Below are 13,646 nucleotides of genomic sequence, written 5' to 3'. Positions count from 1 at the left end.
TTAAACAAACTACCTTTTTTCCTTTTAATAGCTTGTGTACAGTGGATATAGCAAAGAGACACTGAAGCAAAGGGAACTTCAGCTAAGTGTACTCAGCGCCGAATCTCTCCGTGAGAATTTTTTCCTGGGAGGTGTCACTCTTTCCTTAAAGGATTTTAAATTGAACAAGGAGACCGTCAACTGGTACCGGCTCACAGCTATACCGTATCTGTGAACCTGATGACTCATAGAGGTGAAAATGATGGGCAGAATTGAATAAACTCAACTTCACTTGCATCTGGGCACTTTTTTCTACTTGAAGATAACTTGTACACTTTAGCATATTATTATTATTTACATTATGACACCCCAGTTCAGCAGATTTATGGTTGGACCAGTCTTCACAAAACAAGACTTCTGGGAAACCAGCTCTGCTTTATGCTTTTACTGTAATAATATCCAACCATTGATGTAAATGTATTGTGTATATTTAATACTTGTGGTTAATGAAGTTCTAAACCATGACTAGGTGTTACAAATTAAATTTGAGGATTTTGTATAGATTCAGCTGAGTCACATTTGAATTGCTTGCCCTTTGATGTATTGCAAGCTTTCTTGATTCTTCTGACAAAGTACCATGTAAAAGAAAAAAAGGTTTAAAATAAGCCCCGCACATTATTCCTTTTTTGAGAAAGTGTTAGTGGATGCACAATTGTCAAAAGGGAAGACTGGACAGACAGCTGGAAACCATGTTTATTACATGTAGCACAAGGACTGTGTTAAACCTTTTCAGAGCTATTATCAGAATGAGTGACAGTAGTGGGTGTTATAAGTAATGGTGCCTTATTTATCCAACTGCTTCTTATACCTCACTTCTGATCTTTAAATATATAGATACTTCAATTATAAAGGTTTAACTTCTGTATCCGGCTCTTTTTAAAATAATGAATTTTAAATTCATTCAGCTTCAAGTCAAATTCAAATGACATCAAACATGTGTATGCTTATCAGTTTACTTTGACCTTTATTGTGTGCCCTTTAGTAGCAGCTTGCAGAGCTGCAAATACTTTATGGATACAAATTCAAAACAGTTTTATGCCATGGCTTGATACAAAAGTCCTACATTTCCAGAAACTAGATACTGTGGATTATGGATTATTTTCTTGAGATTTGGGAATCAGATATGGGAAATGAGATATTGTGGATTATGGATTTTTAGGCTGCATGTAGTAGTTCCATGTGAGTTACATGCATACTTCAAAGAACAGAAGACCACAATATTGTTTGCTGGTTGAAAATAAATTGCACTAGAATACTGGGTGGTGAAATTGACACCTTGAGACTAGATTTAAGAGGTATAATTTCCATGAGCACTAAGGGAGTATCCATCAACAGTTTCATTCATTTCACTGGAACTTGAATGGATTTATTGAGTTTATTGAAATGAATTGAAGATGCTTTGCATCATCCCTTATGGATGATTCCCTAAATCCATTAATAAATTTTATTCTTGTTTTTTTACATTTGTGTGACATTTAGAGATAGCTAGATGTTAATGCAATATATTATGTCCAGTAAAAAATACCTGATGTAGGAAGGGAGTTTAAATTGCACAATATTTTTGAATGCTAAAGCCCAAATACTTTTAAACAAAGATGGTAGGGATGCAGTATCTCAGCTATCAATAACAATGAGCATAGAGCAAAATATGCAATAAGTAGACAATGACAATCTTTATTTTATTTGCCCAGTAATAAAATGTGCTCTTACTTATTTTCCCCCAAGAATTGTGACCAATCCCTGCTTTCAAACCCAATATAGCAAATTGTAAGGAAAACATGCACATGAATTTTCTGTGCCCAAAATACGGTCCAATTGTACAATAAAACTTTGAATGTGTCTCTGAATGTTAAAACTACATTGTAACTAACAAACTATTTAACGTAAAATCCCAGTTTTATTAGCTCTAATGTTTTCAGTATGTACATAGTAACCTATATAGTAAATAGAATAAACTAACTAGATTGTATTTCCTGCTCATTTGATGCTTTTTGAGACTCATTCCATTCCATCAAGAGAACCACAAGTCATTTAACACAGGAAAGTAGACTACTGTTTTTGTGAAACATTCCAATAAACTAACTGAAATTAATATGTACTGCTTTTTTGCAGTCTGTTACTACTAGAGCACAGTATCTTACCGCACAAAACTAGAGATTTAAAAGGCTTTTTAAGAAATAACATTAGTTTGCAAATGCAACACTTTGCTGGATGCTGGTCAATATGTATTATATAACTTTTTTAAATGGTAAAATTTGCCAGCATCCTTCACAGCTCATGCCTGTGCGTTTGCCCACCTTCACCACCTTTCAAAATAGAGTACACATTGGCTAAAGCTCTTTGGGCACATTTAAACAAAAACAAAACCCACATCTGTTTTTCATTTGCCATTAAAAATCATGGCGGAGAAATATGAACTTTGCATCTCTAAATTGTTTAAACTGGTGTGATATGACAACACAACAGATGATTCTCAAAGTCTGAAAAATATATTCTGTGACGTACACAATAGGGTGAAAATAATTGGGATGAAATGTAACACTTTATAAAAATTTTAAAAGTTTGATCGCATGACACTTTTATATTTTGTTCAAGTAAAATCTTATGCAACATATATGGAGTGCAGCCAGAATTAGATTTGTCTGTACACTTATTTGAGGAAACCATCTTTGCTGTAAGAAAATGACCTTCACATTTTCTGTAATAAACAACCTGGCTAAGACTTTGCACTGAATTTTTTAATATTACTGCCTTTTTATGGTCTCGACATATATATATGAAAGCATGAGTGATCTTTGATACTTCTCTATTTTTAAAATAAAGCAGCATAAGTTTAGTATCTTGCCTTTAAAATGACTGTTCTTTCTATACTATGCAGTGCAGCTTTCAAAGTGAAGAAATCATGTTTCTGATATTTGCAGAATATGGCCAGAGTCCAGTGCAGAGTTGCCTGCTCAACTCATTGATACCAAGACTTAAGTTTAGGTCTGTCTTGGATTGTAGCCTATGTATGTTACATAGAGGGCAAGTATTCAGACAATACTGCACCATTCTCATAATCCATAGGAATTCAATTTCCTCCTATGCTTTTGTACTCTCATACTGTGACTAAAATATGGCAAAGTTTTATAGATAATAAAATGCATTGGGAGCAAATGTAGAAATTTGCCTTGAATTTTCTATTTATCTGTAAAAACCAAATACTTCAGTTATATTACACTGATACCTAATAAGGATGTACAGTATTTCTGATACTATCGTAACCCATAATGCATGGGTAAAATGTGACTCCATAACTGTCCTATAATTACATTAAACACTTTTCTGGAATAAAGAATTTGTTGCCATTTTGTTTCTCCCCTCCAAATATATCATGACAGGTGGGGAAAACATTCGTTTTCTCTTTTTTGCTATTCACTAATCTGTTACTTTTGTATGTATCTTAAAAATCAATATATTAAGCGCGGGAAAGTGTTTTGTCTTTTTTGAAAAAAACTGGTCTCTTATCCCTACTCCTTCTGGGTTGGTGTTGGCAACTTGCAAGGTTTTCACTCTTCCAGCCGTTTGTAGTGAGAGGAGTCTGGTTCAGGTGGGTCTGAGTGGCAAAACAAGGACCAGTGTTGTCATGCTCTTTGTGACGTCTAAAAATATACAGTGCAGCTGCTGAGGAAGAGTTTGAAGCAGAAGACAGGGAAAGGGGCAGGGAGAGCGAGCTTCAAAATCTTTCCCCCTTCAATAATGCCAAAAAGTGGTTCCTAGTTTATTTTACATAGAGCTGCATGAATAACCGAAATAAGGTCTGAAATTAACATCCTACTGTACTCAAAATAAACTCTTGAGTTATCTACCCCATAGCATGAGCAATTTCAGCCTCATTCCCCAAGTGCCATTTTTTCTATTGAACTTCATGCTCTTCAGCTACTTTCCCCCCACTATGTGAAAGAGGTATTGGCTGGTTCCAAGTGGCCTTGACAACCACACAATGTGGAATGTGTGCATGCACACCCTTCCCAACACTCTGTCCACAGATTCATGATCACATAGAGGAGGCAGTTAATTCAAACTGGCCCTTCATAAAACTGAAATCTAAATTTTAAAAAGTATTTTCAATCGTGTGTGGGAGATGATTCGGACAAACCACTCCCCACACAAAGAGGCAGTGGGATAATACAGCAGGAGAGAGCAGGATGTGAACTTGCATCATATGTTAAGTGGGGCTGGTTGGATGTTCCATGTGAACTGCACCTATATCTTTTTCTGCAGAAGTGGTAAAAGTAACAGGGAAGAGTGTTGGTAGGAAAAGGGTGAATGTGGAAAGGGTTAAGAAATCACTTTTCTCATCCCCCACACTATTCCAGTTATCTCCTTAAATTACAGGTTCTGTCACTGCATGAGAAAAACATTAAGTAGGTTTTTGCAAATGTAACTGTGGGTTACTTGTTACACAGTGAGTGTAAAGGTATAAATGGATTCACATCCACAATGTGAAGCCTGAATTAACTGGTTCTTTAGGCTTAATTCAGCATCCGGTTCTTGTTGCTTTTTTTAAAAAATGAATTTTATTGTGCTTTGTTTCATGTTCTGTTTTTGGTTGTTAATTTTATCTGCCATCTCAAGCAACTAGCTTTTGTGTTCTTAAGCATCCATGGGGCTGGATGGTAAGAAATGCAAAAGGTGGGTGTGGTGGAGTGCGGCTTGGTGAAATGGCCCCCAAAGTTCTGCATTTTAGAAAAACCTTAGATGGAGTCAAGAAGAGTTCTGTGGGCTTACTTTGATCAGCCTCACTAAGTGCTAGACATGTTCTCAGGCATCACCTGGACATTTGGAATGATCAACACAAGCCCGAATAACTGCTCCTGGCTCTATCTTTAGATGTATAAAATAGATGGGGGGTGTATTTTAGAGGCCCAGCTCCCCCTCTTCTTGCTTTTCTTGCCATTCAGGCTTCTTAAGAACTTGGAAATTAGATTTAGAACATGCTGAATATTGTGTCACTTTGGTAATAAAATAAGGTATGACTAGAATGAAAGCTCCACTGTGTAATAGGACTTGCAGTGTCTAGGAACTTTCCAGCTCTGGATTGTGAGAACTGTATTTATTGGTAGCATGTGGATGTTTAATGAAGTGTCTAAAGATGACCCTTGTTGCTTTTGGCACTATTTTTTCCTCCTCCCTACAAGGGATAGTGATAGCTGCTCATAAATGATGATGAAATCTGGGAATTTAGTGTAGTTGTGATGTGGCACCAGAATGGAATGTATCTTCCTCCCCACCCTTGCAAAGGTAGCAAAGACTAGAGTTAATACTCTTTCAAACTTGAGTTTTATTATGTGTGCCCTGAGAGGAAGGCATGAAAGGAGGTGGCCAGGCCAGGGAAGAGCATAACATAGGCCCCCATAGAGACCAGCTCTGGCGGCCTGTGAGGACTGTTGGGGCAGCAGCTGGGTAAGTTGAGTAAGTTACACTTACTCCCTCCAGGGGAGTTGTTTGAGGTGTGGGGGTGTCCACAAAGGTCCCCCCCCCGCTGGCCTCCCTTATGCCATAGTTTGGCCACTCTTTGCCTTTCCCCCCTTGGTGTGATGGCCATTTTGGAGGCATAAGGAATTATGGCCTAAGGGAGGCTGGAGGCGGGAGGGGGAACCTCTGTAGACCCACCTCCATCCCCTTGAACAACTCCTGTGGAGGGGGTAACGTGGAGGGGGTAAGTGTAACCAAAAAAAATCTCACACACACTCCAAACGGGGGGTGGGGGGGATCAAGAGGGTGCTGGACTGACCTGGCCTGATTGAGTTCAGCTCCATCCAAGCTAATAACCATCACCACACCGAATGGCAGACAGCACCATAGCTTAATTATGTGCTGTATGAAAAAGCACTTCCTCTTGGTCTTAAATTTCCTGACTTTCAGTTTCATGGGATGACCCAGGAAAGTATTGAGAAAGGGGTTCTAATGTGTGTGAGTGAGAGATAAATGTATCTCTGCCCCCTGCATACACTCCGTGCAAAATTTTATACACTTCGATCATGTGTCTCCACTTAATTGCTTTAAAAGCAACCAAGTATTTCTATTTAGTGGTGAAATACGAGACAGGTTTGCACTGCACTATGTCTTAATGCACACGTTGTCAAGCTGCAGACAGCGGAACAAGGATCTTGGTGCTGATGAGACTCTGTCACTAGAAGCCAGCTGGCTAATGGCTATGCCAGCGTGGTGTAGTGGTTAGAGTGCTGGACTACGACCGGGGAGACCCGAGTTCAAATCCCTATTCAGCCATGATACTAGCTGGGTGACTCTGGGCCAGTCTCTTCTCTCTCAGCCTAGCCTACTTCACAGGGTTGTTGTGAGGAGAAACTTAAGGATGTCGTACACTGCTCTGGGCTCCTTGGAGGTAGAGCGGGATATAAGTGTAATAATAATAAAATAAGATACGGAGGAGCCTTCAGGGCTAAAGGCGCCCCGCCACCGAACACCAATTGCTGAGAGCAACAGCCGGCGAAGGCTTTTACCCTCAGGTCCTGCTTGCGGGCTTTCGGGAGCCTCATCCAGCCAACCAGGTGGCTGCTCTTCACCATGGAAACAGCGAAGCCAAAAGTAGTACTCAGACAAAGCATCCTTCGCGGGCTCCTCCAGCAAAGCTCACCAAGCTTCTTCAGGCCCCACCTGCATTCCGCCCCCGTTGACAACAGACGTCTGCCGCTATACTCATTGGCGGACAGACGCACACTGTGCTTTTACTCGTCCTCCGACAACCTAAAATGGAGGTCGGCCTCACTCACGCAGGACGTCCGCTACTCTCGCGAAAAAGTCTATGGTCGGAGGCGCAGAGCGTCGTTGGGCGGGCGGTGCGCGCTGACGTCACTTCCGTCGAAACACAGGATTGATTTGCGCCGCCGCCTCGCCGAGGTCTTTCTTTTTCCGCCGCCATCATGGGTCGTATGCACGCTCCAGGGTGAGTACTTGGCGTGCTTGGAGGATGGTGGGTGCTGAGGGATCGGCGGGTGGAGAGGAGAGGCGAGGCAGGCAGGCTCTTGATAGCTGCCGCTCTCTGGTGAGCTTGGGCAGTCGGCGTGGTGGGGCGGGCCACGCTTTGTGGCCCTCTCTCGCAGGTGGGGGAGGGGCGCGGGCCTGTAGGGTCAGGGACGGGGGGGGCTCCCTTTCGGGGTGCTTGTCGTCTTTCTCTTTCCGCCCCCCCCTCCCCGTTGGCTGGGGGTTAGTGAGGCGGAGTCCCGAGAGAGGCCTTCTTCATACACACGCACACGTGCGAGATTGTGGTTTCACCGACCGTCTTCCGTAAAAGCCGCGGGAAGCGCCCCCGGGGTCCTGGTTGTGTGGGGTTTAAAGGGAGGAGGGGAAACTAGGTGGGCAGTGAGTCGCGCGCTAAAAAGCAAGCGTGGCGCCCGGGCTCTGCAGCTGGCCAGGGCTCTCTCGCGCCTGCCTTTTTCCTTTCGCGTCTCCCCGCACCCCTCCCCCCCCCAAGAAAACTATCTTGTGTCTGCTGCTTCTAATACAGCCTGACGTTGTGAGACTGTTATAGTTGCTCTACAGATGTGCTTGAGTGTCTTTTAAGTCTTATCCATATGCGTTTATAAAGCATGGGATATATCTGTTTTATGCTGGTGTGAAGTGTGTTTGAAACTCTTCTCACTATCCTTGGTTGCTTTTTCCACAGAAAGGGCCTATCCCAGTCAGCCTTGCCATATAGGCGAAGTGTGCCCACAGTAAGTACCTAAGTTGATGTGTAATGATCCTTATACTTCACGTTGAAAGCATCTGATGTCTTCTCTTTTTTCTCTATCTAATAGAGGACATTTAAACAACATTGATGTGGCTTTCTTCTAAGACACACCGTGCAGCCCATCTGCATAAAATTACCCCCTCAGCAGTATAACATTGTTTGAATTGTCCTATTATCTGTTAAAGTTAATGCCATAGTGAACTGTCGTCTAAGGAGTCACAATACTTTGGTAGAGTATTGTTATAGAATAAACAAAGTGTCTCATACATTAAGAACATTAATGAAGGTTCTTGAAAATTGTGTTTGCAAGTGTGTAACTAAGGAGTAACTCACTAAACTAATTGAGATTCTTAATTTTTGCTCAGTGTGCTTAAGACTGCATGGCAAATGTCTTAAATAATATGGCCCCTTGCAGACTGTAGAGTTTAAAACAGATTTATAAATGTAAGTTACCTTAAAATGGGCCAGTGAGCAGGCATCTACCCCAAGTTTTGAAATAGGTGTAGAGAACTTAATATCTGACTTTTTAAAAAAATTAAAAACTACAGACTTGATTCATTTGCATATCAAAGTGTTCCCAAGTATTAAAGGTGATACTACATATAAAATGAGCTGCAGAACTACTTCCTATGCATTGGAACTAACCTATGGAACTTTGGAGCAGAAACGGTGTTGTGACTATGCATTTGAATTATTCAAGCCAGCAAGAGCGCATTATTTAAAAGACTGTACCTAAAGTTGTGTTTAATATGGAACATGGACTTCTTGCAAATTCTCAATTGATGGCTTGTTGGAATGTGATATGTAATATTCAGCATAGCTTGCTGGTTGGAAACAGTTTGAAAGTCAGGCAACTTAATAGAAAATGCTAGTCACTCATAGGTCTAGAACAAGCCTGCACAAGATGCGGCCCGCCATGCCTTTTTGCTTGGCCCGCCACTCCTGAGCATACCACAGAGTATGTTCTCCCCCCACCTGCCTTGCCTTTCCGGCAGCTATGGCTGCCATGCTTTCGCTAGCCGTGCTACCTTTCTCTTCAACAGCCAAGTCCTCCATGGGGCTTGCTTCCCCCGCTCGCTCTCCTCTCTGGCAGCCGTAGCAGCCTTTATTGCCGCTCTCCTCTCATCTCACTGGCCGAGTCCTCCATGGGGCTCGCTTCCCCCCTCCCCCACCCGCCTCCATTTGTTGCTGCCGGGCAGGAGCATCCGTTTCCAACCCTGGTAAGGGGGCACATGTGCTCTGAGACGAGAACGAGGGCGAATGCCTGCTCTGAATGCGCCCTCATTGCTGGGAAACTCCTGCACGGGAAGCAGCAAAGGGAGGCGGGTGGGGAGAAGCAAACACCTTGGAGGGCTTGGCCGGTGAGCGGAGCGGGCGGGGGAAGCAGCGGTGAATGCAGCCGTAGCTGCCGCATACACAGGCGGGTGGGCGGAAGCGAGCCCCAAGGAGGGCTGGCTGATGAAGGCAGCCGAAGCTTCTGAAAATGTAGGCGGGTGAGGGAAAGCGAGCCCCAAGGAGGGCTGGCTGGTGAAGGCAGCAGAAGCTGCTGAAAATGCAGGCAGGGGAAAGGGCTTGGGAGGCTTAACTACTGCAATGCGCCCTACAGATGTACAAATTCGCTGTCAATGCTGTCTTGTTACGTATCTTGTTAATAAAAATGATTTGTGAACTGAAAGGCTGCAAGCATTCAGGCGATTTATTTTCATGAATGGGGGAGGACATGCACCACTTTGGAGCACCTGTGTCTGTGAGCAGACATTCTCACTGATGAAGCTGAATAAGTCTTCAACCTGTTCCTCTCTTACTGATCTGAACTTGAGAGACATCCTCAGGACAGCAACAGCAAAGATTACACCTGACATACTAGCAATGGCAAGTTCCAAGCGCTGCAATATATCACATTAGTACTGACAGACACAGTTAGTAACCCTCTGGCCAGGGTTTGTGTAGCACTGCAGGTCAACTTTAGATATTTTTTGTTAGAATCCTTGACCCCCTGTATTAATGCGTGTGATTCTTTTTATGTACCTTTGCATTGCAAATATGTTTCATGCAGTTGCATTGTTAATTGGCTCAGTGGCCTCAACCTTCCAAGAATATGGATGCTTGTTGTGATGCACATGGAACTCTTATGTTGTGTTAGATATCACCCTGACACTATTTTTAAGCAGTAAAAATAGAGGTGTGCAATGCGGCATGATTACAAGTGTCTACAAATGATACAGGCAGAAGACTTCCATTTGTTCCAGTTGCAGTGTACAGTCTTACAATGCAAAATACAGGGACTGACAATTGTTAAAGTTGTTATTATTTGGAATTAAAGTTTACTAGTTTCATTTATATGTCTTTGTTATTTTTTAAAAAATGTTTAATCCAGATGTGGCAAAAAAAATATTTATTTATTTATCAAATTTGTAAACCGCCCCAAACTTTCATCTCTGGGAGGTTGACCTCGGCCCCCAGATACCAGGTCATGGGTGTTTCTGGCCCACTGAGCTATTTGAGTTGAGCAGGCCTGGTCTAGAATATAAAGTTAGTTTAACATCCTGGCTGCCAAAGTTAAGACACAGTTCTTGGGTTCATGCAAGCCACAAGAGCTGTGTTTTGAACAAATTAAGCTATAGAGCTGAGGAGGGAGTGTGTGGGCCTGGGGCCCATTTGTGGTTTATAGTTAGTTGACTGTCTCATTTGGCCTACTGTTGTCTGTTGATCAGTCTTTCATTAATGTTGCTTTATGGATGTGTAATCCTCACGTTATATTCTTAAAAAAAGAAAAATCTGAGTGTACTTTATCTTTTTTAAAGCCTTCATTTTGTAGGCTAATTGTAGTTTTCTGTGGAATTATGAGGCATTCTGCTATTTTTCTTCTTCTGGAGAGTATAAATTTTAGTAAATTATGCATGAAAACATAGCAGAGGAAGCTGTTTGACATCATACAGTTCTTGAGCAGGAACTGCTCTATTGGTTTTTTATTTTTATGCTGTGACTTGAAATATCAAATTTCATTGTATGCTCAGTGTAGTCACTAGTTCTGGATGCTTGGGTCTGTAGTCTACATGTATTCTGCTATCATAAACTATACAGGATCAGTGATCTTCCATACAAGCTAAGCACCTTAAGGTGTTTACATGGAATTCTTCTGTTCCTCCAGTTTTGTACCTTATACCACTGCAATTTGCTGCTTTGGTGTCTAATCAATATTACTCTATGTCAATAATCTGACTCACAATGAATTTTTGTAGTGGCTGAAACTTACTTCTGATGATGTTAAAGAACAAATCTACAAGCTGGCCAAGAAGGGTCTGACTCCTTCGCAGATTGGTAAGTGTTATTAAAATGCAGCACATGTCCATTAATTGTGAATCCTGACGTTAACATCCTGCTAGTTGATGTGCTGTCAATAAATTTGCTTGGATTGTTAACTAGCTTGAATTTTCATACTTGGGATTGTGTTTGAATGTTTAATAATGGAATGCTTAACTTGATGTGGTTATTTGGTTGCAGAATTAAGCACAAACATTCTGTTTGAGTCATGTTGTATAATGTGTAGGATTGTAGCTTTAAGTTCTAGTTATTTAATTCAGTTGAATAAATGAAAATCTTTAAAAGTATTATGAAGACTAGTTTTCATTTCTGCACATCAGAAAGAGGTACCTTCCATTAATCTTGTGAAACTAAGATTTTATGGTTTTTAGCTTTGGTTCTCAGGTTGCATTGTTTTTGCTAATAACCTAAGATAATGTACAACTTTGGGTTCACTTGTTAGACATGTACAGATAATCAAAATGCAAATCAATAGTTTGTTTATAAGTATGCTTAGTATGGTCACACTGGTGGTGATTTGCAACCATTCACAATTTTCACCGGAAATATTTTCATTTGTGTTGGATCCTTGTCTGAGCATTTGTAAGAGTGCATAATTTGTTCTCTATTTCAGGTGTAATCCTGAGAGATTCTCATGGTGTTGCCCAGGTTCGTTTTGTGACAGGCAACAAAATTCTAAGGATTCTTAAATCTAAAGGACTTGCTCCAGATCTTCCAGAAGACCTCTACCACTTAATCAAAAAGGCTGTGGCTGTTCGGAAGCATCTTGAGAGGAACCGCAAGGTAAATAGCTGGCTATATTCCTTAGGGTGGTAGAATAGGTCTGGGCCAGCAATTGTCCTAAAACTTGAATTTTTAGGAGCGGTACCTTATGCCCCTGGACTGAATAAAATCCTATGTTGTTGTTATAGTCTAAGCAGTCGTTTGGTCTAGGACTGTAAATAAAACTTGACTTGATAGTCTAAGCAGCTTATAGAAAAATAGTCCAAAGGGTAGCATCCAGAGTAAAACTGAGGGCACTGGGTACCCCCTCGTCTCTACTAAAGCTTGCTGAGTCCCCTGAAAAGCTATCACAGAGGTTTGGGGGATGTTCAGCAATGGTATGGGATATGGGGCTGCAGAGGGAGGGGCAAGCAAAGCAATACATTTGCTAGTGATCCCCTTGCATTTTTGGATATTACACATACCCATGCTGTTGCCAAAGGTCTCCATGCCCTCAGGAATTTTCATTAGGGAAGATGGGCGAGGAAAGTGCCTTACACTGGCACATGCGCCTGCAGTACTATTCTGGATGCCACATGATAAAATAGAAATAGGGTAAGATGTAGCTCAGCAAATGAAACTCATTCTTTCTGTCTCCTCTCAAAAAACAACACCCCACCAGTGTTTGTAAAGGCTTTTTTCCTTCTAGGATAAAGATGCCAAATTCCGTCTCATTTTGATTGAGAGCAGAATTCATAGGCTGGCTCGTTACTACAAGACCAAGAGAGTACTCCCTCCTAATTGGAAGTAGTAAGTATGATTTGCTCTTGAGCATGGTATGGCAGTTTTGCGAGAGAAACAGGCCAGCTTTCTTCAACTTAAAATGCAGTGTAGTATGTTTCACTTTTATACCACTCCATCCAGAGGCTCTGGGTGGTGCACAACAACAAAAAATAGAAAACGTAACAATCTAAAACATCCCTCGAGTTATGAAGTACAATTTCAGTGCACTTCTGTTGCATATTCAGGCTGCTGGCCAAGATGAAGGAAAGCACTGTGTTACCTTTTTGTTATTAGAAGGGCTTGTTACTTGTATCTTGGATTAGATTTGTTTCATAGCTCATCTAGCTTTCAGTTGCAGCCTGCTCACTGTGATGATTGTATTCCAAACATTCGTAGTTTCCACCAGAAAGGTGTTTTGCCTTAGTGTTGGCTAGTCCTTCCTTGGATGTCTGAGTGAGCTTCTGCAATTGATGTAAAATGCCTAAATACAATCCTGCAGTTGTAGCATTGCTTCACTTTGTTATAGCTATGCATCTTTTTAATCTAATGCATCTTTTTTTCTCCTAGTGAATCATCCACAGCTTCTGCTCTGGTTGCATAAGCTCTCCTGTTCACTAAGGGAATCAAATCATTCACATCTTATGTCCCTGCAATATCTGCTTGAGAGAGAGATGCCATAGAGGTTTCTTCCTATTTAACATTGGTAAAATGAGTTGTCATCTTTACCATACCAATAAAAGCCTCTGATTCTTTTTCCACTGGATTTGTAAATTGAATTATTGATTTGAAACTGCACTAGTGCTGTGAATGCATTTAGAACTGCTTGTTTATTGTGTGTGATTATAAATGAGCAATTTTCTTGTCTGAAATATGTAAACAGATCTAAGCAGTAAACTAGGATTTTCCGCTACATGAGCATGTCGCAGACAAGGAGTCTCTCCCCCACCCATCCCCTGATCCTTTTCTCTTGCACATGAAAGGAGAGGGGAGGGCTGCTTTCTCTATACAGGGAGCTAGTTCCACATTGCTTCTGAACTTGAACTGTGTTTATAATGAGGAACAG

General features: G+C 41.5%; 2 protein-coding genes and 1 non-coding gene across 5 annotated transcripts in view; all 3 read left to right on the top strand.

Annotated features, from left to right (window-relative positions):
* Positions 1-3,376, top strand: part of PIK3C2A (phosphatidylinositol-4-phosphate 3-kinase catalytic subunit type 2 alpha) — a 110,536-nt gene extending 107,160 nt beyond the window's left edge. For 2 of the 3 annotated variants that reach the window (XM_053297263.1, XM_053297269.1), the window contains exon 33: positions 32-3,376. In XM_053297263.1, coding sequence (XP_053153238.1) covers positions 32-214 — 183 coding nt within the window. In that variant the 3' untranslated portion in view covers positions 215-3,376. The remainder of the gene's footprint in view (positions 1-31) is intronic. The other variant, XR_008316442.1, reaches the window with a different exon arrangement.
* Positions 3,377-6,849: 3,473 nt separating this feature from the next.
* On the top strand, positions 6,850-13,341 carry RPS13 (ribosomal protein S13). The gene is made up of 6 exons (XM_053297290.1): positions 6,850-6,988; positions 7,709-7,757; positions 11,017-11,095; positions 11,712-11,881; positions 12,510-12,610; positions 13,151-13,341. The coding sequence occupies exons 1-6, from the start codon at positions 6,966-6,968 to the stop codon at positions 13,182-13,184; spliced, it is 456 nt and encodes a 151-aa protein (XP_053153265.1). The 5' UTR covers positions 6,850-6,965; the 3' UTR covers positions 13,185-13,341.
* LOC128341327 (small nucleolar RNA SNORD14) lies at positions 12,947-13,040 on the top strand. Its single transcript, XR_008314349.1, has one exon. It is a non-coding gene; the product is annotated as a small nucleolar RNA SNORD14 (small nucleolar RNA).
* Positions 13,342-13,646: the final 305 nt, after the last annotated feature.

The sequence above is a fragment of the Hemicordylus capensis genome, chromosome 1, assembly GCF_027244095.1.
Source record: "Hemicordylus capensis ecotype Gifberg chromosome 1, rHemCap1.1.pri, whole genome shotgun sequence".
Classification (NCBI taxonomy): Eukaryota; Metazoa; Chordata; class Lepidosauria; order Squamata; family Cordylidae; genus Hemicordylus; species Hemicordylus capensis.
Note: the sequence above shows the minus strand (reverse complement) of the source record. Positions and strands in the feature narration are given on the sequence as shown.

Excerpts from the sequence above, each read along its gene's own strand:
- RPS13 (XM_053297290.1), top strand. The coding sequence starts at position 6,966 with ATGGGTCGTATGCACGCTCCAGG. Across the intron at positions 6,989-7,708 it reads GGTCGTATGCACGCTCCAGG|AAAGGGCCTATCCCAGTCAG; the intron begins GTGAGTACTTGG and ends CTTTTTCCACAG. Across the intron at positions 11,882-12,509 it reads ATCTTGAGAGGAACCGCAAG|GATAAAGATGCCAAATTCCG; the intron begins GTAAATAGCTGG and ends TTTTCCTTCTAG.